We start from the raw sequence: 25,059 nt of genomic DNA, 5'->3' as shown, positions 1-25,059 counted from the left end.
CCAGTATCCTGGGCATGATACACTATTCCTGATCCAGGCCAGGATAGCACTGGCCTCCTTGGCCACCTGGGCACAAGGCTCACATTCAGCTGCTGTCACCAGCACCCCAGCATCTGCAGAGCAGCTTTCCAGCCACTCCTCCCTCGGCCTGCAGCACAGCAGGGGTTGTTGTGACCCAAGCGCAGTACATGGCACTTGGCCTTCCTGAACCTTGTACAGCTCGCTTCAGATCGTGGATCCAGCCTGTCCACACCCCCTGCAGAGCCTTCCTGCTCTCCACAAGGTCCACATTTCTCCCTAACTTGGTATCATCTGTGATCTGACTCAGGGAGGCCTCGATCCCTTTGTCCAGATTACGGATACGGACATTAAGCAGGACTGGCACCAACACTGAGTGCTGGTGAATGCCACTTGTGACCAGCTACCAGGGTAGCTGGTACCTGGTAGGTAGTTGGATCCTGTACCAGGGTACAGCATAAATATGCAAATGTGTTTTTCTGTCAGACGATAAGTTCATTAAAGAGCACTCATGGTTCTGTTACTCAAATTACATTTGGCAGAATTTAGGATCCAAGTACAAGAAAAGCAAAAAAGCAGACTAAAATATTTCCACCCACTGAGTCAGCAACTTCTTTCCATAACTGTTAGATTTTTAGAGAGATATAAATCAGATCAGACCTGAGCTTATTAATCTGGACTCTATGTGTAACATGTTAAAATTCTCATTAATGCCAAGCTGATAGAGAACTTGGGACAGTATCTTTGCTCTGGTCAATCCTTATTTTTAAGGTAATGAGTATGGAAAAGAAATAAACTTAACAATAATAATATGGACTTTTAAACGGTGGGGGTTTTTTTAATTAAAAATGTGTCCAAAAAGATGAGTATTTACAAAACATTGTAACTTTCAATTCAGTTATCAAAACCTGCTGAGCCCAGTACACATAAACCCTGAAGCAGAATATTATACAAGTCCAAAGTATAGTATGATGGGTAAAATTGATGTGATTGACTTAATAAAAGCAACACCATTTCCCAAATAGGAAAGATCAAATACGATCCAGCACAGCTTGAAGTGAATATGCAGACTTCCAATGGATTAACTGGAGACAGCCTCTGGGGTGTAATCCAACAGTCTAGTAACTGACATTACATCAAACCCATTGAGGTGTGTTTAATGAAATCTGTACACATGAAATTTACAAATATTTTCAAAGGTTCATTCTTAGTCTTTGGAAAGATGTGGTTATTAACTCAATACAATTGATGCAATCTCTCTGTCTGGGAGTGTTTCTGTATAAAGGGCTTAAACTGTCTGCCCAAAAGACAAAAAGAATTTAAATTCTTCTGTTGGATGAAAAAATAGAAATTTTTAATAAGGCAGACCCAAATTTTAAAAGGCTGCTTTACACACATTGAGAATTTTTTCATATCATAGGCAGAAAAAAAGGAAAAATCCAGATGACTCAATGCACGATAGGGAGCAGAATATGGTAAACTCTTCAGAAATCCATGTATTTGCTTGCAGAGGATCTCTACTCAGTGCTTTCAGGGAAAGGCAACATATCCCTTATCTAGTGTCTAGCATAAATAGCTAAGAAGACTGGCATGCACAGGGCTAGGCAGCTTCATGATGCAAAAGAAATCAAAGCACAAGTCTGTACGTGGTCCTCTGTCCTTTCATAAAGCATCCCAGATTTCAGATCAGATGCTGCTTCACTTGGGTCAGTAAGAGGAGGAAGCCCTCACACCAAGGTCAGCCCAGCACTTCACTTCACTGGGTCACAGGCAAAGCCACGTTGACAGGCACTTGGCTGGGCTGCTGTGCTGGGGAGCCACTGCTGAGAGGCTGTTGCGAAACAGCAGCTGGCTCCATTTTGCTGATGTGTGTTATGAAGCGCAGCCGAAGTTTCAAAGCTGGTCTTAGATTACAAATTATCTTCTCAACCTTTTTTAAAAAAAGAAAAAAAATTCCTTCAGTAAAAACCAGAATTATTTTTACTGGCCACTACTGTACACAAACATCACGTTAGCACAACAGAAAATGGAAAAAGAGTAAATAGAGGTATTTACATTAATATTTTCTTAAAAACGCTAACTTTTGGACCTTTTCTGATAACCAAGCTTAAAAAAACCCTTCCCATTTTAAGAGCCGTGCACACCAAAGCTTTATAAAACAAATCACACAACTGACAGTTTTAAAAGTGCATACTGTTACAAACTAGAGATAAATTGAGTGAATGATTTTTCACTGAACATGAATGAAATCCTTTTGTCACATGTCAAGTCACACTGAATCAGAAATTAAGTAAAACTTTAGAAAAATAGATTTAAATGAATAGAAGTTACGAAATATCCAACAGCTTTATTTCTAGCAATAGCTCCAATGAAAGTATTTAAAGCATCTTGAAGCTGTATGTTAAATTTCAGAGTACATAAATTAATCTTGCAATCTGAGATACCTAATCTATCCATCTGAACCTTTTCCTGCACCAACCTCCTACTTTTTATATAGAGACTAATCAACTGTTAGGCAATTTGTTGTACTGCTACCCATGAAAAACAGTTCACAAAAAGATTAAATTACTATATGGGAAGAAAGGTAACTAAAGTATCAATATACACTGTTTACTTACTTGGTCTTTCACACTGTCACCTGTAAACATGTATTTCATATGATACAAGAAATCACAAATGGGATCCATGTAGTTCAAGTGGGAGCTGTACCGATCTGCATTCAGGAGCATTTCATAAAATGCAACTCCAATCTGTTTCCACGGACACAAAGAGCAGCCCAAATGAAAACAAGTTTTAACATGGTTCAGATTCACAATATAATAAATATGTACTGCTTTTCAAGTAGCTATGTTCCTAATTATTTACTTTCTTACAGGGATGAATGGGCAGGTCTAAGTCACCCCATTATGCTTCACTAAATGATTACCAAGTTAAGCTCTTCTTTCTAGCAGGGTCTGATATCTGACATTTTTCAGCTCATCTGCCTACTGGTGAGCTCCATCTCTTTTTTTCTCCCCTAACCTTATCCATATTGACATGAAGGTAAGAAACAGTTCATGCTCCTTCATCCTCACAATTCACCTCTTGCATACTTCCTTCCAGGCAGTAAGTCTGATGCGTATTTTGCAAGTAGTTTGAGAACCAAAGAAAGCATCTACTGATTAATATTTCTGGGGGGTTATTTCTTTTCTTGCTCAAAAAAAATGGACTAATTGTTTTATCCAACAAGATTTCAGTTAATGCAGTAAGCTGAATACCAACTCAGCAACTCTGATCCTTGCAATTACTGTTTAATCAGTACAGAATTTAATTCTGAATATTTATTAAAGATTTCTATCCCATTCTGATTCATGAGTTAATTGTAAAGGTAAAATAATCCATACAGTATAAAGCAAACCATGAGCCAGACTTTACCTCTATCATGCACCGTGTCCTCTCCTGCTGGAACCGTTGCAGGAAAGGACCAACGAGGTGGTAAACATAGAGCAACTGGAACTCTGTTTTCACAATGGGTATCAATGTCTCCGTGAGGAACCTGCCGTATGTCAAGACATGTACTACATCAACGGTTTGGTTATTTGGGGTTTGTTATTTCTTTCACCTGTATCAAATTCTAGCCAAAACATAACAGTGTCTCTTACAGATTTAGATGTTTATTTTAGAAAAAACAGTGTGCCTCTGGAAATATGAGCTATTCCAAATATTATTTCAGGGCAGCTCTAGAATGAAGAATAATATTTACTGTTACAGTTGATGCTTTAGGAACATGCTACAGTCCATGCTTTAAGAAAAATTTAAATTAATAAAAGCATAAAAGCTAATCCAGATTTAAAAAATCTTATTAAAGGCAGTCAAACCACATGATAGCCCTAAAGGCTACAAACAACCAGAATTATGTCAATGGAAGTGGGAGCTGGAAAAAACTTTGTTATCTATCTGGCAAGTCTTGGAGTCCCTTGTACATATTCATTCGTTGGTATAAGTGCTATAGGTAAAGCTTTGTTATCTACATTATGTATGGAATTTAAAAGACAAATTACATTATCAAATATCATTACACCTACTTAGGAATGAGAGAAAGCTGTCCAATGCTGGAATGATGCCAGACTGCATGTGCCAAAGCCAAAGTGTAGCTACAACTCATCTCAGAGTAAGACTGGTGACATGCTGTGAAGTCAAACAGCTGGAATGGATAACCAACCCACTCTGTCTCTGATGTCAGGCTGGGACTGTTGATGACATTCACAATGCAATCATGGAGAACAATCCAGTATGGCTCCTGAGGGAAAAAAACAAAACAACAGAACAAACCCAAAAATTCTGAATTGTTTATAAAAACAACATCACCTAAGACAACGCTTCCTCAGCTCTTTCTACTATTATTGCATTTCTAAAATATGTATATATATATATATTTATATGTATATATAAAACTGCTATAAATGACATATAGTATATACATGGTACTTAATAAACATGTCTGATGAAGATGAAAATTTAAGATGCATGATACAGAAAGCATCCATGTTAGTGGGTAAGGCACGCTCAAGGGTGTGGCATTATCAAGACATATCTCATGAATTTAACTATTTAATCACCTAATATAAAGGTCTCTAAAAGAAGCAAAGACAAGACAAAAAGCCTTAGTGGAAGAGGTCTGAGAATTTTCTAGTCTTCTGAGTGCAGCCATCAACAGACCAAAAAACCAAGATGGAAACAGGAATAAAAAAAAAAGGTACGAAAGACAAAGAATATAGATGGAAGATGCAAGGAGAGGGAACAGGAAGAATAAGAAGCATTATAAAAAAATAAGGATTAAATTCATATTGGCTTCCCTCCAAGAAGAGGAGCCATTTTATTGGGGAAGAGAGGTCACAAGGAAAGGACAGCTGCGACACATATAAGCAACACATATGGCAAGATCAAAATTACTCAGGCAATCTTTGTCAAGTACCAAGAGGCATGATATTCAGAAGATCAAAGTTTCTACTGATACACAAACTGCAGTACAGCAGACATTTCCTTTTGCAATCTTAGCCTCATCTCATTTACATGGTTTAAGAACTACAGCATGTGAAAACGTAAGCATTCATCAAAAAATAACTTTGCATGACAACATTTACAGATCTCCCTATTACATAGCTCCAGTTCTTCTCAATACTACACACTATACATTTAAAGAGGAGTGATTTACTTATATTTATCCTAGCCTCACATATATAATAGAAAAACCTGGTCAATTTTTCTAAGCTGGAGGAGCAGATTTTTCTCAAACATGCACACAGCCTTGTGAACAGCTTGCTGTGGAATCTACAGATGTTGGCCGTAAGTTTTCACAATGTTCTCTAGAAAGATGATAAATGTTTCATGGAAGAATAATTTTTTTTATTTTAAAATACAACATATTGACTCACTGGTAAGGCTGTGATAATCAGTCCAATTGCATTCATCCAAGCTGTGATGTTCTCTCTTGGCACCAGGGGCTGACTAGAGACAAAGAAAAAGAAAACTAAAGCTCTGAAGTACACAACTGCAATTTGTGCTTCTCGTGCATCTACAGATCAGGTGTACTTACACCAAGAATGTTTGTCAAGTTGAGAGAACTACAAAAACACACGCAGGCATTTACAAGGGCCAAAAGATGGTATAAATGCTATTGGAATGTTGTGTGCAAAACTTTATTCAAGTGCTTTGCATTAGTAGCAGGTTTCCTTCGAAGGCTTCAAACTTTTTTCCTTAAGCTTTAGTGCCTAAGGGCTGTTTGCCCACTTATTGACTCCTCCCTTCCATATGCCCCAAATAGAGCTAACGATAATATATGACTAAGCCGAATGAGCAAATTATCCAAGTAATTCCAGCTTGTCATTGCTCAGTGATGCCAACTGAATGGCTACAAGAATACCAGATCCTGTCTCTCACCACAGCTTTCTTCTGTGGTTGCCCAAGAAGCAGCTATGGGTCAAATTTAATGAACCATGACAAAAGGTCAACCTTGGCACACCACTGTTTCAAAGTATCTCTGATCTACATTAGCATCAGGAAGATTCAGAGTCCTGCCAATGATTCCAGTTCCTTTCTTTGCACTCAAAGATTCTGTGGTATCAACTGTCCTTCCTCTCAGCACAGCTTGAACAGCAACAGGCTGTCTACAGGCTTTCCTGCTGAACCCAATGGATAAGATCTTCGCCTGTGTGATGTCTTCCTTCTAACTTTCATGGGCATCATGCCATGTCAACTGTTCCTGAAGCACACAATCCACTACGGCACATGAATCTAACACATGATGTTTCTGCTTGATCCCTGTCACCCAGACGTCCAAAAATACTTTATAAATAAAATGTTACCTATATTCACCTATTATTTTTTAAAGTAAGAAATTTAGTATCACAGACAACCTTAGCAATCTCTATTTATGTAATGATATATTGCAGAAAACCATTTCAGAAAGCCAACATACCTCTTCAGCACAACATTCAGCAGAGCATTGCCCACTTCTTTCCCTGGAACAGCCAGAGCCATGAGCTCAACACAGGTAACATGCAGAGCATGGGCTGCTGGGTTAGGAAACTCATTGAATCTCCAGTCACAATTTGGAAATGGACCAGGTGATTTGCCTGCCATAGGTGGCAATGGTTAAGGAAAAGAAAGCTGCCCCAACACAGACAAATATAAGCAGTACAGTGATTAAAAATCAATGCATATACCACATACTAAACTGAACTGAAAATTATTGAAAACAAGTAAAACAACCACATTTCATTTAAAAAAAGAAGTATGAATATAAGATGCTGATACTCAATCATTGAATGACTGCATGAATACATAGCTATAAATATATTACACACACAAAGCCACGCAAGGGATAAACTTCCCCAATTCAGAGGTGGAAAAAACAACAGCAGCCATCTCATTCACGGTCTGCTTCCAAGAGGAGAAAATAGAAATAATAGGAATTTTCTATGCGCATATTCAGAAACCACTAATTCACCTCTCTAAGATCTTCTGGCAGACTTCTAGGGTGATAGTTAATGCAAAAGAAGCACCTGATTAGTCCCTGAAAATATTCCACTTTGTCTAACAAGACTAACTTATTTGAAATACATACAGAAAAGTTCTCTACAGAAAAGAGTTAACATTTGCATAAAAGCAAGGATTTATATCATTTTAGCTTTCTTTGGAGACACCAAATCGACTTCTTTCAAGTTACACATTTAAGAAAGGGAAGTTCAGGAGAAGGAGTGAAAGAACTTGTAACATCCTGAAATCCTTTAAATATTCACTTTGCATCGAGCTTATTTTTTTGACAATCGAAATTCAATTCAGAAAGCATAAACATCAGTAATTGTTATAAACATCACCAAGTGATGCTTAAACAGTGACATATTTATACAGTTGTATTGTATTTCACTTTCACTGTACCTTTTAAGATGTCTAACTAGGGCAGCACATCCCTGTTTATAATAATAAAGAAACTGAACTTCATATTTTGATGAAAGACAAAGACATTGTCACAGCTTACTTAAAGCAAACTTGAAAGGATATTGTCTACTAATCTTCCAATGAGCTTGCAATAGTAAGCATCATCAGGAACCCATGGATTCTCTTCTCGGGGATTCATGGCACATTTGAGGTAAGTATCACTCAGACACCAGCCTAGTGGACGATTATCTTTGAGAGAGCCAATTATGGCATGAACAAGTTTTCTCTTGAGGTTTGTGCGCTCTCTCAGATGCCCCTCATAATAGTGAAGAGTGTTGTACAGGTAGGTCACTGGTCGGTCTGCCAAGGAGAAAGGGAAAACAATAAAAGCCAGAAATAACTTCCAGCATCACTTTTTGTGGCAAACAAAACTAAAATCAAGAGCTGTGCAAGACTAAGTTGCATTTATTCAAAAACAGCACATATGGAATGGACTCACATTCTTTATTTCAATATACTCTACAAAACTGATTTTCCTTTGTCTTGTACATACTTTGGTGTTGTGCAGAACAAAAGAAGTGGAACGATGAAGGTCAGTATTGCTAAGAGTTCACAACTTAATGATATATTAATATTAGTACAACAAATATATTAATATTAGTAAGTAAAAAGACTAAATCTAAGTCCTCTCTTCGTATATAAGGTATTAGTTACGAAGATTCCAGGTATGAAGTCACAGTAAAGAATGAGTATTGTAAATTGTCTGAGCACAACATAGCAATGACACCTATAAAACAATTACTATAAAAGTGCATTTCTAAAAGAATTCAAGTATCAGGTCAAGTTATTTGAATCTTAAGTAAGGATAGAGAGAGGAACTGCTTTTCAATTGCTTCAGTCTTGGTAACAGAAAGTTTGTTAGGACACAGGTCCAGGTATTCACTACTAGAAGGGAATGGATGGGCAAGGTGAGAAGGAAGCATGAATTAGCAAGAGATACCCGAATAAAAACAGAATCACTGTTAGTAAGCTGAAATTCACTAAACAGGAAATGCACTTCTCTGTGTAAATGTACACAGGGCTTTGAGTACAAGAAAGGAATAAGGCACTGCTCTGTTAATACATGAACATTATGAATGAAAGAGGTGAAGAGGACATAATGATCACAACAGGAATATATCTGACTGCATTCATGGATAACTTACCATGGAATTTGTATAAACCTCCCAGATGATCCAATAAAGTTTCTAGTGATTTGGACACTGGAAGCAATTCCAGAAATCTATGAATTACAATGTCAAACACTGGCAGAAAGCGCAGGCATACGTTTCCAAAATAAATTGGTAAGTACTGGGGCTGGATCTGAACTGGGGGATTGACTTGCTCTGCCAAGCCTTCAAAATACAGCTTTTCAGGGTATTTCTGGAAAGAAAGAAATCCACCAAAATAAAAATCAAAATCTCTTTCTTTATAAGTAATGGATTAAACATTCAGCATCTACATCTTAAAAAGACACTTCAGAACCCTCTTTATGACATTTGAATTCAGTGAAGCTTATGATAAGCTTACTGAAGAAAATGGAATTCTGACTTGAACTGGCTATTAGAATAGTACATTAGTATCTTCAAAAAAACCCTCAGAACAAAGTTTCAGCACCACTCAAAATGGGCATAAGAGAACATTATTCCAAAGCAAAGCTGAAAGCAGGAAGTGTTAAAATGTCTTTTGTCATGTACTTCAAGAGAAAACCTAGGGGAAATCAGTACTGCTGGAAGTTTCTGCATCATATGCCAAACTAGAACACAAGAAATAGCATGAATGAAATAATTCCCTGGGAAAGAACTGCAGTGTACTCAAATAACAGATGGGTACTGCTGAGGGCAGAACTTCTGTTTTACCTGTGACTGAAATTTCTATATGCTAGGTTGGGTGTAGTGGCTGAGCAGCCATGTCAGAGCACTTCTCAGGCTCATTTGCTTCTCTGCTACCCTTACACTTTTAGGCACTGTCAAAACACTGTACAACCAAGTCAGAAGGCTAATATAGACCAAACAGTTCCTGGATCAAACTAGATGGCATATATTGAACTACATGACATTTTGTTTGTATCTGTGCCATCTCAGAGTTTATTTTTTGACAGAACAGCTCATTGGCACATCCTTTCCTAGCCAGTAGAAACCAGTATCTTTACAGGAGCATTAAAATTTCAGCAGTTCTCTTCCCTAACATATCAGGCTATCATGTTCTTGTCACATAGAAGATGGAAGAAGTTTTAATAATTTGAAGAAAATCTAGGTCTACCTATTAATATAGTTATAAAACACCAGAAAAAATACCTTTTCCCTGATGCACAAAAACTCTCATTTAAGTGAATTTCAGTATAACCAAGATTTTTAAATTATTTTATGACTTAGATGAACAAGAATGAACATCCACCCAATTCTTAAGCTACTTCTATCTTTGAACACTACTGCATTAGAATTTCAAAGTCATTAAATACAGTAATTTATTGTTTTCATACTAGCCCAAACAAATTACAGCTCATTAGGCAAGTCCAAAAATTGATTAAGCTGTCCTGTAAAAGATAGCTGATATCAATTCCACAGAAATTATTACAATAAAAGAATGATACCTTGTGGTAACTCATATGCTTTGTATGCCAGTCATTCTGCAGCCAGTGTTCGGGAGAATTCTCCTTCACAAAATCACTCACTCGGTTTCTGAAATCGTTAGGCTTCAGTAAGAGTAATTGGATTATGAAGTAACAAACTTGAGCTTCATTTCCTTCATGACTGCGCATAGCCTTAAATGAAACAGATCAGATAACATGAAATTACAGTTGACACTGCTGTCTGCTCCATAGCCCCAAAACGTGGCAGCCAAATTTGCTACATCTGCATACAAATTCACACTGAATATATGGCCTTTCAACTCTCTTTTCAAGGCAAGCCATAAAAAAGAGGCAAGTTCAATCCCTATCCCATATTTGTTCCATGAGCAGAAGGTTTTACAAACTGCCCAGTGATAGCACTTTCCCCAGGAATTCTAGCTCTTTTTTATCTGTCACTTGTCTTATTGAAAATAACCAATTAAGTGACAATTAATTTAAGATTGCTTTTAACCCCTGGCCACTCTGATATGATTGGACTTCAGTCTAAAAACCAAATTAGAATTCAAACAACTAGCTTAACATTAAGATGATATTTAAAATTAAATATAAAGGAAAATTACTGAATGCAAATGTAGTTCTCTCTAGGTGAATACTGCTTTATTTTATATATATCTTATGAAAAGCAAGAGGATGCCACTTCTGTCTTACTATTATGATGACAGAGGCTGATTTCTAAGGAAAGAAAGCGTACTCTAATGGGTACAACATTTTCTATATGCTTGTGAATGAATGAATAACATGCCATATCCTATCTACCTTTTAAGCCTGCAGGAATCACAGAATAGAATCATTTAGGGTAGAAAAGACCTTTAAGATCATTGAGTCCAACCATTAATTGAGCAGTGCCACTATACCATGAACTGCCACACCTATACATCTTTTAAATATCTCCAGGGATGGTGACTCAACCACATCCCTGGGCAGCCTGTTCCTGAATGACAAGTCATTCAGTGGAGATATTTTTCTTAATATCCAATCCAGCACAGCTTGATGCTGCTTCCTCTTGTCCTATTGCCTGTCACTTCTCATAGGAGAAGAGGCCAACATCCACCTGGCTACACTCTCCTTTCAGGCAGCTGTAGAGAGTGATGAGGTCCCTCCTGAGCCTCCTTTTCTCCAGGTTAAACACCCCCAGCTCCCTCAGCTGCTCCTCACAGGACGTGTGCTCCAGACCCTTCCTCAGCTCCGTTGCCCTTCTCTGGACATGCTCAAAGTCTGCCTCGTAGTGAGGGGCCCAGAACTGCCCAGCCTGTAGCACTGCATGGGGTAGCTGTGACTCAAGTGCAGGACCTGACACTTGGCCGTGCTGAACTTCAGACAACTGGCCTCAGCCCATTGATCCAGCCTGTCCAGGCCCCTCTGCAGAGCCTGAATAAGTGCACGGCTTTGAGGTAAGAGACCCAAACCACCAATCACAGCATTTAATAATGCCAGTTCAATGGTTGCCACTGAATAAGCAAGAAATACTTCCCTGAAGACTCAGAGAACTGTAAGAGTTGGGATTTTATGTTGCTTAAAGAAGTAATCTATTCTTTTACTTGACAATTGACCTAGCAAATAGTCACTATTGAAGACCAATCCATTTTTAAAAGATTGCTCCTAAAAATGAGTCACAAAGCAGACTACATCAATTGTCAGCTTGTCTTCTGAAGAGACACTTACCAAACAGAGTATCAGCCTATCCAGTGTTACAATATTGTATTTCCACACCATGTCATTGAGAATCTCAATACATTTATTGAGCTGCTGACCTCCGGCAGATGTAGAGAATTCATACACCAAGAAATCTGCAAATGTCCTGACATGTGCCACCAGAGCTCTGGCTCCAATTCTTTCTAACACTCTAGCAGGGAAGGAAAAAAAGTAACAAAAAATTGTTACAGTTCCTAATCCATTTCTAATGCACATTTATTTGATATGAGTAAGCAGGTTTTAACACAATTGTCTTTAAAAAAAAGACAAAATTCCCTCCCTCTTATTAAATTAACTGAAGGAAATGCCAAACCAAAGCAAAATACCCCAACTTTAGAGCAAGACAACTCCAAAGTCCAAATACCAATCAGGAGAAATGCTTCAAGTTCACCAGTGTCATCTGCAGTATTCTGCCCAGAACCCATGCTTCACTTATGCAATTTTAGTTATACACCTCTGAGGACAACCTTCTGCAACTCAATTTTATTTTCCTATGCCATGCACTTTAATACAGCCATAGCATTATAAACAGTTTCCTCATTGCACACAAAGTAACACATGCTATCATAAATATTGTTTCAGCAAACCTAGGAAGGACTGAAAAGAAATATATCTATTTTTCACAGCTGGAACTGATGCTATTTCTACCAGAAACAAATTAAAAAAACAGATGATTACCACTTCTGTAATGAATTCTCACCTTAATCCAACATGCTATCTAAATAAATATTTGTCCTTTACTCAAGTATAAAGACTGAGTAAATGAATGCTTTATAGTTTCTGTTTACTCTTTCAGATTGACTGAAACTGCTTAATTCAAACACCTCACATCCTTGTTTCTCACCAGGAAAAACATGCGTTGCAGACCACTGCATGGTGGAACTGATGTTCAACTCTGCACAATTTTTATGGCATGTTGGCTACTACCTAGCTCCACTCTATTTTTCCATGCTATGCATGCTCCAAATTAATTAAAAGAACAAGCTGTTAATGCACATGGCCTATGTCCTCAGAACTGAGAATGTTGCTTCATAACTTTGAAATAGCACAATTTTAAGCTCACCTGTAACCAATTTGATTAATGTGATCAGTGTCTAACAACATCTTCCACAGGAGACAAAGGAAAAGCGGGGATGAACCTTGAGCAGAGAAGTGTGTGATTATTTCATTCTCACTGGTCATCGACTTCCACTTCCGGTATTCCTCTTCCACATTCTTCTTCAGATTAAACCGGCTTTCCTGAGGCACGTTGTTCTGCTTGAAGAACACCTGAAAAAAGTAAGCTTTGCTGTGACTGAAAGCCTACAGTAAAACATTTGAACAGGAAAATTTTGCCTGATTTAGCACTGTATGGCTTCCTACTTCCTTGTACCATAAACCTACTAAGGAGGGCTGTTATTTCACTGTGGTACCACTGTGACTCTTTTGTCACTAACAAAGCTACATGACAAACTGCCACAAGAAAAAATGGCTTTTCCAACTTTTTATTTTATTTTTATATTTTTAAACCATCTGATCTACCTTGCACCACAAGTATCAGTTGACCAAATCTGACCTTCAAATACTCCAGGGGAATGTATCTAATACATTTCTAAAGCAATAGGAATGTTATAATCATGCTGCACTCTTTAGGGACTTGAGATTAATGCAGTCTAGACAGGGGAAGAATCTCATCAACCCCCAAAAGGCAAAGGATCTTGTTATGAGAATAAATTCACTGTATTTCCAATTGTAAAGTCTTCAGGTTTAAGCTATTACCTGCAGAGGAGCTGGAAAACAGCTTAGTGTATGTGATGCCCAGTTATGTGGAGTGAAACTCATGATAGTCTGCAGTATATCCTTGCACCAAGTTCCCTGAATTGAATCAGAGCCTGTAAAAAAGTCTAGAAAACGGATTGATGGTATTAGAATTTCACACAAAACCATTTCTTACTGGTATTCCTTTTGTAATACGTAGGAAGGCTTTTCTAGCCTAACAATTTCCTTTTTTTGTCCAACTTCTCCCAGACCCTTTCTTTGACTTTATTTGCTCTACAGAAAGTGCTAGATATTACCTTTTTTATGCTATTAACAATAAGAAAATTATTTATAAGGTTTGAGCTAGAAATAAAGCAATCACATTTTTAACATTTTATATTTAATTTCCTGTAATGTCTAGACTAGAACAAGTGTCTGCTGATTAACTGATTAGACTTTTAGAAAAAAATCCTGAGGAAGATAATGATGATGAAATTGCCAGATACCATTTTATATTGCTTAAAAAAACCTGTTCAGAAGTACCTGCCCCAATTAAGCTGTAGAAATGAAAGCCTCATTCCCTCAGCCCTTGGGCTGATTTCATGAAAAGTTGCGAAATGGTTAAAAAAATAAAAAAGAAACCAACACATAGAAGTCCTTTCCCCTTCAAATCACCTCTATGAGTCTTTGTGAATCAGTTGTTACAACTCTCCAGTGAGTCTGCAGACTAGAACCATAAAAAAGGAGAGAGAAAACATCCCTCAAAGCTAACAAAAACCTGATCCATGTCACTGCACACTGTTAAAACATTTTAAGACACAATGAAAGCTTCCTTTTTTCCCTTCCCAAAAAAAGAAACCAAAAATTCAGGCTACTTTTTCTTAAATACAAGCTATAGAGGGGGTGGCTTCCACCTGAGCAGCACAGTTGCTGTGAGTATTTCATGCTATTTAAATAGCAAGTATGAGTAATCAATCCAAAACTTTAGAGCTAAAATAATGAAACTCAAAATAAGACACTAAAAAAACTAAACCCTAGACAGTGTACCTCTGAATAAACTTTTAAAGAATATCTCATTTTACAACTGCTTCAACAATAGCTTTTTGCCTACATACAAGTAGTTGGAAATAAGAACTCCATTTTTTTCAAAACCAGAAGTTCATGCGGTATGTTTTGTGACTAGGTCATTTCCATGACACTCTTTCAAACAGTACTTTAGAGAAACGGTTTGACTACAGCTTTTACTAGAACGTACTGCTATTACCTGTCACATGTGTTGCCCTTGCCAGAGTTAAGATCAAAGCCCTGTTGAGTTCTTCTGATTCTGCTGAAAGAACTGTTTTGGGATCATTGAGGAACCGTGTGAACTGCGGTTGGACTTCCGAGCTGCCCAAAGCTGTGATTAGCCTTAGAGCAGTACTCTCAACACTGAGAAAAGGAAACAATCCAGTTAGCAAATAATGCTAATGCTTCTAAGATTAAAAAAATCTATTTTTCCTCTATTTACTGCTTCAAATAATATGAAACATTATGTTTTAAAAATTATGTTCTTAACCTTTTGAAAAAGTTCACTTTTTCTACTGTTTAATTAGTTTACCAACTATTTCAGTATCTTATTTTCAAATAAAGCACTCAAAAGTAGATTTAGTAAAAATTCCAAGTGAAGAGACCCTGAAAAAGAGCCTCAAGTCTCTCCAATTAGAGCCTCCATTGTTATTTTCCGCATATCTTCATCTAAAGAATATAAATAAATATATGCAAAACCAAAATAAAAAGGCATGAATAATACATAGGAAGCTTCAAAGCTAACTACCATCTTCAAGTAGATATCACTAAATTGTCCTTATTAAAGAAATTAGGAAGTTGAGGAAGTATAACTTTTGATTAAAAGTACTTTAATTTCCAGTGCTTTAACTGGAAGCACTTTTCACACCAGGTAATTTGAAGACATTGGAAAGATTTTTATAACATTGTGTCTTTGAAATGCCAAAGCCATAGTGTACTTTATTCTAGTTGTGTGCAGCACTCATTAAAATTGACTAACATCTGTATTTTACAGACTACGATGACAAAACAAGATTAAGGTCAATAAAGAGATCAAGGACTTGAATTTCAGGAGAAACTTGTCTTGACCTGTTTTCTTTATGCTTGGTAAAGGATAAGAAACTAGGCAATTTGAATTCAGACTAAGAAACTGAGAAGCCTGATCCAGTGGAAGGTGTCCCTGCTCACAACAAAAGAGCTGGAACTGGATGACCCGTGAGGTCCCTTCAAACCCAAACCATTCTATGAATCTATGAATTTACTGTATAATTGGACTTTATATGGACTGGTAATAATGAACTTAGTCTGTCTCACAGTCCCACAAGATTTATTGTACTCTAAGAGTGAATGGATACTATTTTCCCCAAGTTTTTGACAAGCCCCAGATTCTACATAGAAAATTAGTCTCATGCTCTTCAACTTCGTTAACAGTAAGGTAAACTCAAAGCTTTTGCCTGGAATTACCTGTGTAACCTCTCTAAACCTTCTCTAACCAGCTTTGTCACCTTTCTTGTATTCAGATTATCCAGTTTTACGCTATCATGACACACACCCTACGAGGGACTCCACTCAGGTTCACATACAGTCACCATAGCTTTGCACAAACTCCTTTCCAGCTGCAGGGTGAACCAGATTAATTCTCTGATCTGACTGAAAATCAACCTCACATAACAATTAAGTGGAACCGACTTAATTCTTCTAAGGGAATTAAACATCCTTTACAGAAGAAAGCAAGCACAGTCTCACTGGCAGACAAGCCAAGCACTGATTACAAGTAGCAGGCATTGCCCATTATCTACCATGCAAGAAGCACCTCTGGGCATGACAGCTCTGCTGCACATCCTGTGTGCTGATTCATGACACTGCTGCCATGTGTGTGCAACAGAATGCGTCTCTGCAGAGCACTACTGCTAACAACCAACTGTACTGCTGAAACACCCCAAAACAAGTTAGTCACAGAAGTAAGACTGGGAAGTGTCATTTAAACAGGTCTCATGCAGCTTTCAACAAGAAGGAATCTGAGATTATGGACAAATATGGGAACATCACTCACCAGAGATGAAGCTGATTCTGATTAGTCTGTGGTACAGCAGCCAAGGAATGAAGATGGCTGAGGAGCTGGACTCTGTAGTGAGGCTGGATGTGATGCATCCGATAGCTGAACATTTCCAGCAGAGTATGCAAAATTCCCCATGCATGAGATTTGAACACTGTTGGCAGGAGCTGACCTTATGAAAAAAAGTTTGTAAAGTAAGTTTTACAACTGATCACACCTTGAAATACAGCTACAGAGTATACTGGTTTTATTAGGCTGTAAGTCAGACATTTGATTTGAAAAGTGTATTACCTCCAAAGAGCATATGTGCAAGTGCTGTCTGATGATGTAAATGTATAGAGCTTAATAATCTTTTGAATGAACACATACAGCAGACACGTAAATTATTTTAACAAAAGCAATTAAGTATCCTATGTGTCTTAAAGTAACTTTGCTTATGCTTTTCCATCAAGCATGTTTTTACACAACACAGCACAACTGGAAAGGTGCTGGCCATACAAGGGATGGCATAAAGGGACAGCAGCACAACTAGTCTGGAATTTACTGCAGCACTAGGACAACTTTCAGAGTTTCTTTTACATTTAACTAATTTATACGTGCTGCATCATTTTATTTTCAGTTTTACTATGGTCTCCAGTTGCCATTAAACAAAAATACTACCTAACAAAAAGAAAGCAGGGGGAAAAAAGTGTTTTTCTTTCTTACTGATAAAGCCTTTGATGCCCAAGGATTCTATTTCCATATAAACCAACAGGCGACTATAGGTTTCCACAAGAGCAGGAGCCAAGGCCACACTAGATTTTGCATGAGCCAGCTTAATAACTCTTGTAGCTATGCTGTGAATCAGACTGAGGAAAGAGAGAAAGTGGTTTTGGATCAAAAATATGGACTTGAAATTTAACACATTTTTAGACTAAATTAATAGGTCTATATATGACATGTCCAGTCACAGAAAGCCTTTCTGATGATAATTAGTCACACACAGATTTATGGGTTAAAAAAATAAAGTTAAGCTAGCTGCATATACTGTACCTCATTTTGGCATGAACTGTGAGTGAATCCAAGAGGTTCATTGGCAGTGGGGTGATAGACCCTGATGCCATGCAATTAGTCCCTGGAAGAGGTGTCCTCATGTTGCCATTTCCGTAAATAGTCTCTACTAGTACACCCATTGGCAAAGTGAAACACTCTGAATTGGTTGAGTAAGCATTGCACAACAAAGCAATTTTGTAGTCATTCATCTGTAAGCTTTTATTCCTTAAGCTTTGTTGCAAAAACCTGTGAGCCAAAAAGATTAAACATTAAGCAGGAGATACATGCATTACAGGAATACAGCTACAACAATCTCAGTCAAAAAACCCATTATAAAATAGTAGAAAAAAATCAAAATAATTAATTGCACCACATCAGAACAACTGCTTCTTATGCCACTGTTTCACCATGTTGAGATTTTTCTACATTGGAGAAATACCTTACGAGAAAACCACAGTTAAAAATCATCTTTCCAGACAAAAATTTAAACCAATGTACTTTTACAATGACATTTTCCAAACCACAGCATAACAAAATAAAATTGCCCATTTACTTTCAGATTCTCCATCAGTAATAAAGACTTATTATTCTGAGATAAAATATTTCATTTCCACTAGCTGGATAACAGCATTTCACTTTTTATGAAATATTTTGAGTTTGAGCTCCGTCTTTTTGAATGACTTTGAAGTCACTCTATTGACAACCTTAATACAGCATCCCATCACACAATACATTCTGAATACAGACTCGGAACTGCCTATTTCATTATACCTAAACATAAACCAAAACATAACAAAACCCCCACACTTACTCATGGTGAAGTTTAAGAGAATGAGGAATGGGAATCTGCAACTTGGAGTTGTCACTATGGGCCTTCCGGTTCAGATGAATCCAAATGCAGGTCATCGCAAAAGCATGAGTTGACTGGGGTTTGTTAATATCAGGTACAGGAATATACTAAAGAAAGAACACAGGAATGTGACATACCATATGGATTAATGTGCAGAAAACCAGTTTAGATAAACAGTATTCACAAGATCAGGTTTTTATTTCTTTCTGAGTTGTTACACTATTAGGAACATTTTTAAAGAACAGATTCTACCCTCATCAGTGTTTGCAATTTTAAATCAAGAGCTAGGGAAGAGACCTGCACCTCAGCAATTATTCTAAAAAACACCTAAACCAAAAAATTATCTAAGACCTTGGCAAAAGGAAATTCATGCTTAAGAGCACAGTTTCCAGACTTATATAGTTACAAAGCATATGCTTTTTCTCTCAGCCTCACACTTACACATTATTCAGAAACTAGTTATGGTATCTCTTCCATAGTAGGTACTCAGTGGCTCAACAGTATTTTCTGAAAACTCTGAATTGTTCAGCGTCCCAGTTAATCCTCAAACATTAATACACTTCTCATGAAGAGGTACAATCCAAAATTAAAAAGTTTTGGATCCAGACTTAGCTACAGTACTGCAACTGGAAGAACTCTGGCTCTCTCCTTTTCCCAACATCCATATTTCTTTCCCTTTGTTACTGCTGCACAAACACCACTGACAGTGTGAGACAGCACCAATACATCATCAACAGGATAGCAAGGCAGATCCTCTTCAGAGCAACAGCCAGAGATAACATTTTAAGGGTTGTGAAACTGAATCTTAAAAAACTACTTCCTAAGATTCAGTTTCACAAGCACTTAAAATGTAGCACTTAAAAAGCACTAGTCAAAGATTTTCAATAAGTGTAACTTGGAGCCATCACTACAGCTGAAGTAAATAGTATTATTGCTCTTCCCGTATTCGATGCTGACAAAAGCAATTGAAATCTCCTGATACAAATTGTACTGAAGAATTTCTGTGGGTCAAAACTAATGTAGCAGGGGGAAAAATTGTTACATATCAGTTTGATACATCACACTCTTGTATTATTCTATCCATTTACCCAAAGTAAAAACCACTATGAAAAGAGTAAGCAATCAGGATTTCACACTGACAGTTCTGCCAGATTTAAAGTTTAAGAATTTTGTCTAAGTTTCCTCCTCAGGAACATTCTAGAGGAATGTACAAAACACGGATACGATTTGATTTGCCTCTGCAGAATGAATTTAACGTACTACTCTGTTTCAGCCCAGATGTAACAATAGAATTACACATTATTCCCTTACAGTCTCCTCAGTGCTTTAAACTCCTCAAAACTTTCATCAAACCAAAGCCAAGCAAGAGAAGAATTAACAAAAGTCTTTCTTGCCCCTAAAAACAAATGTGATTACATGGATATGAAATCCTCAAAAAAAACTTACGAAACATCTCCCTCCAACTATGCAGTACACTGTTCTACAAGTGACTCAAGAAGGATATAAATACTGACATATGAAGATACCAAGCTGAATTAAAAATAAAACTTTTAATATCAGAGACTTACTTCTTTCTCAGGATACAGGAGGTCAAACAGCTTCATAACTGGGAGGAAATCAGCCAGTGCATTCTTCTGGATGCTGCCAGAGATGAACTGGAGTAGCACCCACATCAGGTGGTCTCTCCCCTTAATGAGACCACGGCCTGCCAACTGTCAAGAACACTCAGTAACAGACAAATACTGCATGCAGAAAAAAAATCACTGCAAAGATTCTTATAAAAGCAGAAGGGCAGACTAAAACAATTTCAGCAGAGAATTTTATAGCAGGACTTAGGCAGAAACTTACATTGTTTTCAGAAGAAAGAGAAATAGGTAAGTTAGATTTAACACATGAATGGACTCTGTGAGTGCCACAACAATTAATGGTAAGATTTAAAATGCATTTAACTCCTGAGGATCACTGCTTTGAAAAACTCTGAAAAACTTTGAACACTCAAATATTGGTCTTATATTGTCACCTTGTAGCCCTGTAGCGAAGTACAGTATTATCATTGTTAGCATCAGGCCACAGGCTTTATAAAGTCCTACAAAGGAAGCCTCTGAGCCAGAACAACTTCAGTCTGCTTCATCTGGACTCACCTGGAGGTTTGTTTTTATTTTTTGTTGATTAATTTCTTTATCTGTAAGAGCAACTCTCCAGTAACTAATTTTCTACTTTTATCTTGCTTGCTGCAGTTTTATACTACATTTGTGCAATTGTGTTGCATAATGCCTATTGCTTTAATGGTTTATTAACAGTAATTACAGGAATACAGCCCTGGTAAAACTCATTTCCGAGTAAACAAAGAGAGCAGAGAACTACAATCCACCAGAAGTGGAACAAAACATACACAGTAAATTTTTCGGTGACACGGAACTGTGGACAAATGAAGACGGAGCAATGTGCTGTGCACCTTGGAAACTGCATCTAAATAGTCACAAGCTGATCCTACAGAGAGGATAGAAAAAACATCCCTACCCTACCATCAACAGCATACAGCTCTCTCAGCAAAGAGCTCAGGATGCTGCTGGCTGAATGTAACCCCTCCTTTCCCTTCTTATGGAGGGCTGGCATTACTACCCTTAGAAATATAACCCAGATCACCAGAGGAAAGGGCAAATAGTAGTAGTATCAGTTTTAATGGAATTATTACTAGGAAGTAATAGTAACTTGGGACTGTGATTGCCGGTATCACCATAATTGGACAAATTACCTTTGATTGCTTGAGTAGATTGATTAGACAAACAGCAAGTTCCTACATCTATTTGCATGGCATATTTTTTTAGTCCACAAACAGAACAGGGCACTCACTCTGTTCAAAACTCATTTGTAAACTGGACACAAGAGCACAATACTTAGATCTTCTGAATTATGCCAGTTTATCTCTTTATTCTAGTTATTAGCACACTTTGAATCCAAATAAAATGCAACATCCTGTAACTGAATACACTAAAAACACACCTAGCTCACAGCAACATAACTTGAGAGTTTGACTTCTAGAGAGACCAGTGATTAAAAATTTTAATTAATTCTTACACATAAGGTACTTCTTGCAGGGATGAATGACACTTTAAATAAAAATACCGGTTTTGTTTTTTAAACCCCTCTTACCATGTGGGAGCGATACAAACAATTTACCTTTTGGTGGAGTGACAGGACCATATGAGGAAAACTTGCAAACTGAAAGAGCACAAAGAAAATGAGCTGGCTGGAGAGATGCTGCCACAGAAGCTGACTGGTTCCACCATCATCAAACTTCTCTTCAGTCTCAGACCGTTCCATGGCATACACCACAAGATCCACCAGCTGGTCCTCCAGCACAGGGCAACGTTGCTTGTGCTGTAAGGCAGAGATCAGATACAGTATTCCAAAAGCCTTGCCATTAACTCCAGAACTTGCACAGTTGCAGTTACAGTACAGTATTTTGACAGAAGGCTGGGAAGCATGAGATGAAGTCTGAACTTAAGTTAAGGATAAGCCAGTATATTAAAGCTGCACTATGTTACAGGTCACAATGCTTTTTATATTTTATCATATATTCCACAATTCCCTACTCAGTTCCAAAACATAGCTCATCAACACACAGATAACATATGGGTTTTTGTTTTGCTGTTTTATAGTAAATTCAGGCAGAATGCTATTTCTGATTCCACACTCACAGAAAACAAAGCCTATTCTTTAAACACACAGGTGGGGGTTCTTTCACGTGGTATGGTTTTTTTTTTTTCCTTTCCTTCTTTACTCCATTAAGTCCATTTCAAAAGTAGGGATCACTATGGAAACAGCCTAATACATGATGAAGGCATTGGATGACTATTCTCTTTTTCACTCTCATTTTGGGTTCACCTACCCCCCCCTGCAACTAGCAGCTGAATTAACATACTCCTATAACTAAACTAGATGCTGTCCTACTGACACATCATCACAGGTTACAACATCAAAAAAATTGAAAATTAATCAGTGGTGTGCTCCACATACTGTAAACAGAACAGAAATTACACATCAGAGTGAGGAGCCTCTCAGATGTTGGACTGCCACAGTCTTCACACTAGGCTATGCAAACCCAGAAATAATTTAAAATACACACCATCTCTGATGATTTTTAATAATGATCGAGAAAGGAATGCATTATATATTCAGATATATTCTGTTAGTACAGATGTAAATAAAATAGGTCCACTACCAGTAGTTTGGAACTCAGATTATAAATCTGCAGTTCAAGACTACCAAGTACAATGTGACACGTTTCAAGATCTTCAGTGCAACCACTTTCTGTTATTATCCTGCATTTGTATTGATACACTCATACAACGTACTACAACTAAGGGGAAAAAAAAAAAAACCCATGGTGAATTTAACTTATCTCAGAAAGTGCTAGCACTTTGGAAATAATCTAACCTGTTTGTTTCAATGCAATCTGTACTCGGGAATGGTCATATTTATTAATTTTTTTATTTGGCCCAATGCCTGTAACATAATGCAGCCTTAAAGAAAAAATTATTACTTTATGATACAAAAGAAAAGGAACTGAGCTGCTCAAACACTAACCATGAAAATGCGTTATCCCTTTCTAGAGGCAAAAAGGTGTATGTAAGAAGTTTTAAAAGATCACCCCAATGCTCATAAAACATTTTAGGGATGCCTTAGATGAATTCTTTGACTTACTAGCCAGGCAGCCTAAAAAAGGGCTAATATAAAGATATAATAAAAGTAAAGAGAGATGCTGAAAGGAGATGCTTGTTCTACCTTCATTGATGATAGTCTTTTGCTATGAAAAGAAAGAGATTCTCTTCAATTAAAAATAGAATGCAAGAATTGGAAAAGTTGACAAAATATAGTGAACAGCATCCCCTGTTGCATGCTCTTTGCCAGCTCAAAACTGCAGAAAGCTACAATTCCAGCTGTGCCTTCTTGAAGCATGCTTAACACAAACCTCTAGCTAAGACAGAAAGCACCGATGATACCTCTTCTCCCAGTACGCAATGTCATTATCACAGACCAACCATGGTACAGGTTTACAGAGAGCAGTATTGGCACCGTCCCTTCAGAACACTGGGGGTCTTTTGTGGCTCGTTTTTCTCCCCCTCCCAAAGCAACTAATTATGAAGCAGAGCAGGGTGCAACAGACAACACTACAGACTAGTTTATAATCCAGCATGCAAAACTACTATGTACAGGGCTTGAAATTCAATAGTTTGCTAAGCACTGGGTTAATGTCCAAAAGCCTAATCATGTTAGGCTACATTAATTTGGAATGAAGTTATTCAAAGAATACAACAGGAAAAATATTACTGTTAAAAAGAGAGCCAGAATTTCCAGTAGGAATTTTTGCTATTCTGAATAATTCTAAGACTGGGAAAAGTTTAAGAGCCAGGAAATTAAAAAAATGAATTCAAGTTTTATTCTGCAAACCATACTTTCATTGCTTTAAAAACAATTTTCCATCAGAAAAATAGCAGCACATTCTATTCTCATTTATTTAATTTTCTGGCTTTTTTTTTTTTTTTTGTATTTTAATGAACATACATTTTTGCAAAGATTTTGTATCTATAGTTTCGGAACTCTTGGAAATAAAAATACTGTACTGCACAGGAATTTGCAGGATTGGGCCCTTGTTTTATTAATTGCTCACAAGTGAAAGAAAATCTCAGTATAAACTGAGATGAATAAAATTATAGGTGAGAGCTGATTACCTTCACACAAACGAGTAGGAATTCATGTTTTGGTGTGGCTTAAGTAAAACAAAAAGGAATAACAAAAAACCTCCAAATACTGTTCTAGATTAAGTATGAAAAAATGTAGCATTCAAAATCACTATGCTTTTTCCCTAAAGCAAACATGAGCCTAATTTTTACAATTTGGTTGTACAAACACATTCTCCATTTTGTTCTGAAAATAGCATTTAAAGATCTGAAAATACATATTTTAATTGAAAACATTTTTAAACCATGAAGAAATTCAGGGGGGAAAAAGTGCTTCCATGACAACTTGACACTAAAATTTCTCAAGACCAGCCCTCTAATGGACTAGTAGTATTTTTTTAAGTGGACCAGAGTGTCAGCTGGATGGTGGCTTGTTGTTCTTACTTGGGTTTGAATTTTTAATTCCTTCTTTTTTTGGGATGTCAAGACAGGGTGAGAATCAAAGGGTGGGGCAGGGGCATGGCTAGCATCAGAAGTATTTCCTAAAAGAAAAATATTTTAAGGAGTCAGTAAGGCTGGCTGATAACTATGATAGCTTTTGAATATTTTAAACAGACAACATTTAGTAAATGTCTACACCTAAGAAATGGACTCAGAAGACCAAATCAGAGAGGCCAAGACCCCTACAAGAATAAATGATGTCTCCAAAAGCCCAATTCAAAATGTCTAAAGTAGTTAAAACAACAGAACTACTCCCACATTCCATTTTCCAGAACTGTATGCTACAAGGACACAAAATCTTAAAGCTTATTGTTTATATTACACGGGATCCTATCATCTCTTCCAAGTCTGGCCA

General features: G+C 37.2%; 1 protein-coding gene across 2 annotated transcripts in view; it reads right to left on the bottom strand.

Annotated features, from left to right (window-relative positions):
- Positions 1-832: 832 nt before the first annotated feature.
- The window catches only part of MED23 (mediator complex subunit 23), a 37,628-nt gene continuing 13,401 nt past the window's right edge, over positions 833-25,059 (bottom strand). For both annotated transcript variants that reach the window (XM_014874200.2, XM_014874201.2), the window contains 19 exons: positions 21,700-21,900; positions 20,088-20,231; positions 18,481-18,626; positions 17,670-17,915; positions 17,343-17,485; positions 16,635-16,809; positions 14,802-14,965; positions 13,559-13,683; positions 12,864-13,069; positions 11,771-11,951; positions 10,070-10,240; positions 8,643-8,859; positions 7,561-7,797; positions 6,476-6,641; positions 5,433-5,505; positions 4,083-4,297; positions 3,433-3,553; positions 2,637-2,768; positions 833-1,948 (listed from right to left, as the gene is read on the bottom strand). In XM_014874200.2, the coding sequence (XP_014729686.1) occupies positions 1,775-1,948; positions 2,637-2,768; positions 3,433-3,553; positions 4,083-4,297; positions 5,433-5,505; positions 6,476-6,641; positions 7,561-7,797; positions 8,643-8,859; positions 10,070-10,240; positions 11,771-11,951; positions 12,864-13,069; positions 13,559-13,683; positions 14,802-14,965; positions 16,635-16,809; positions 17,343-17,485; positions 17,670-17,915; positions 18,481-18,626; positions 20,088-20,231; positions 21,700-21,900 (3,237 nt within the window). In that variant the 3' untranslated portion in view covers positions 833-1,774. The remainder of the gene's footprint in view (positions 1,949-2,636; positions 2,769-3,432; positions 3,554-4,082; positions 4,298-5,432; positions 5,506-6,475; positions 6,642-7,560; positions 7,798-8,642; positions 8,860-10,069; positions 10,241-11,770; positions 11,952-12,863; positions 13,070-13,558; positions 13,684-14,801; positions 14,966-16,634; positions 16,810-17,342; positions 17,486-17,669; positions 17,916-18,480; positions 18,627-20,087; positions 20,232-21,699; positions 21,901-25,059) is intronic.

Source organism: Sturnus vulgaris, chromosome 3 (genome assembly GCF_052056855.1).
Source record: "Sturnus vulgaris isolate bStuVul1 chromosome 3, bStuVul1.hap1, whole genome shotgun sequence".
Lineage (NCBI taxonomy): Eukaryota > Metazoa > Chordata > Aves > Passeriformes > Sturnidae > Sturnus > Sturnus vulgaris.
This window is presented reverse-complemented; position numbering and strand designations above follow the sequence as displayed.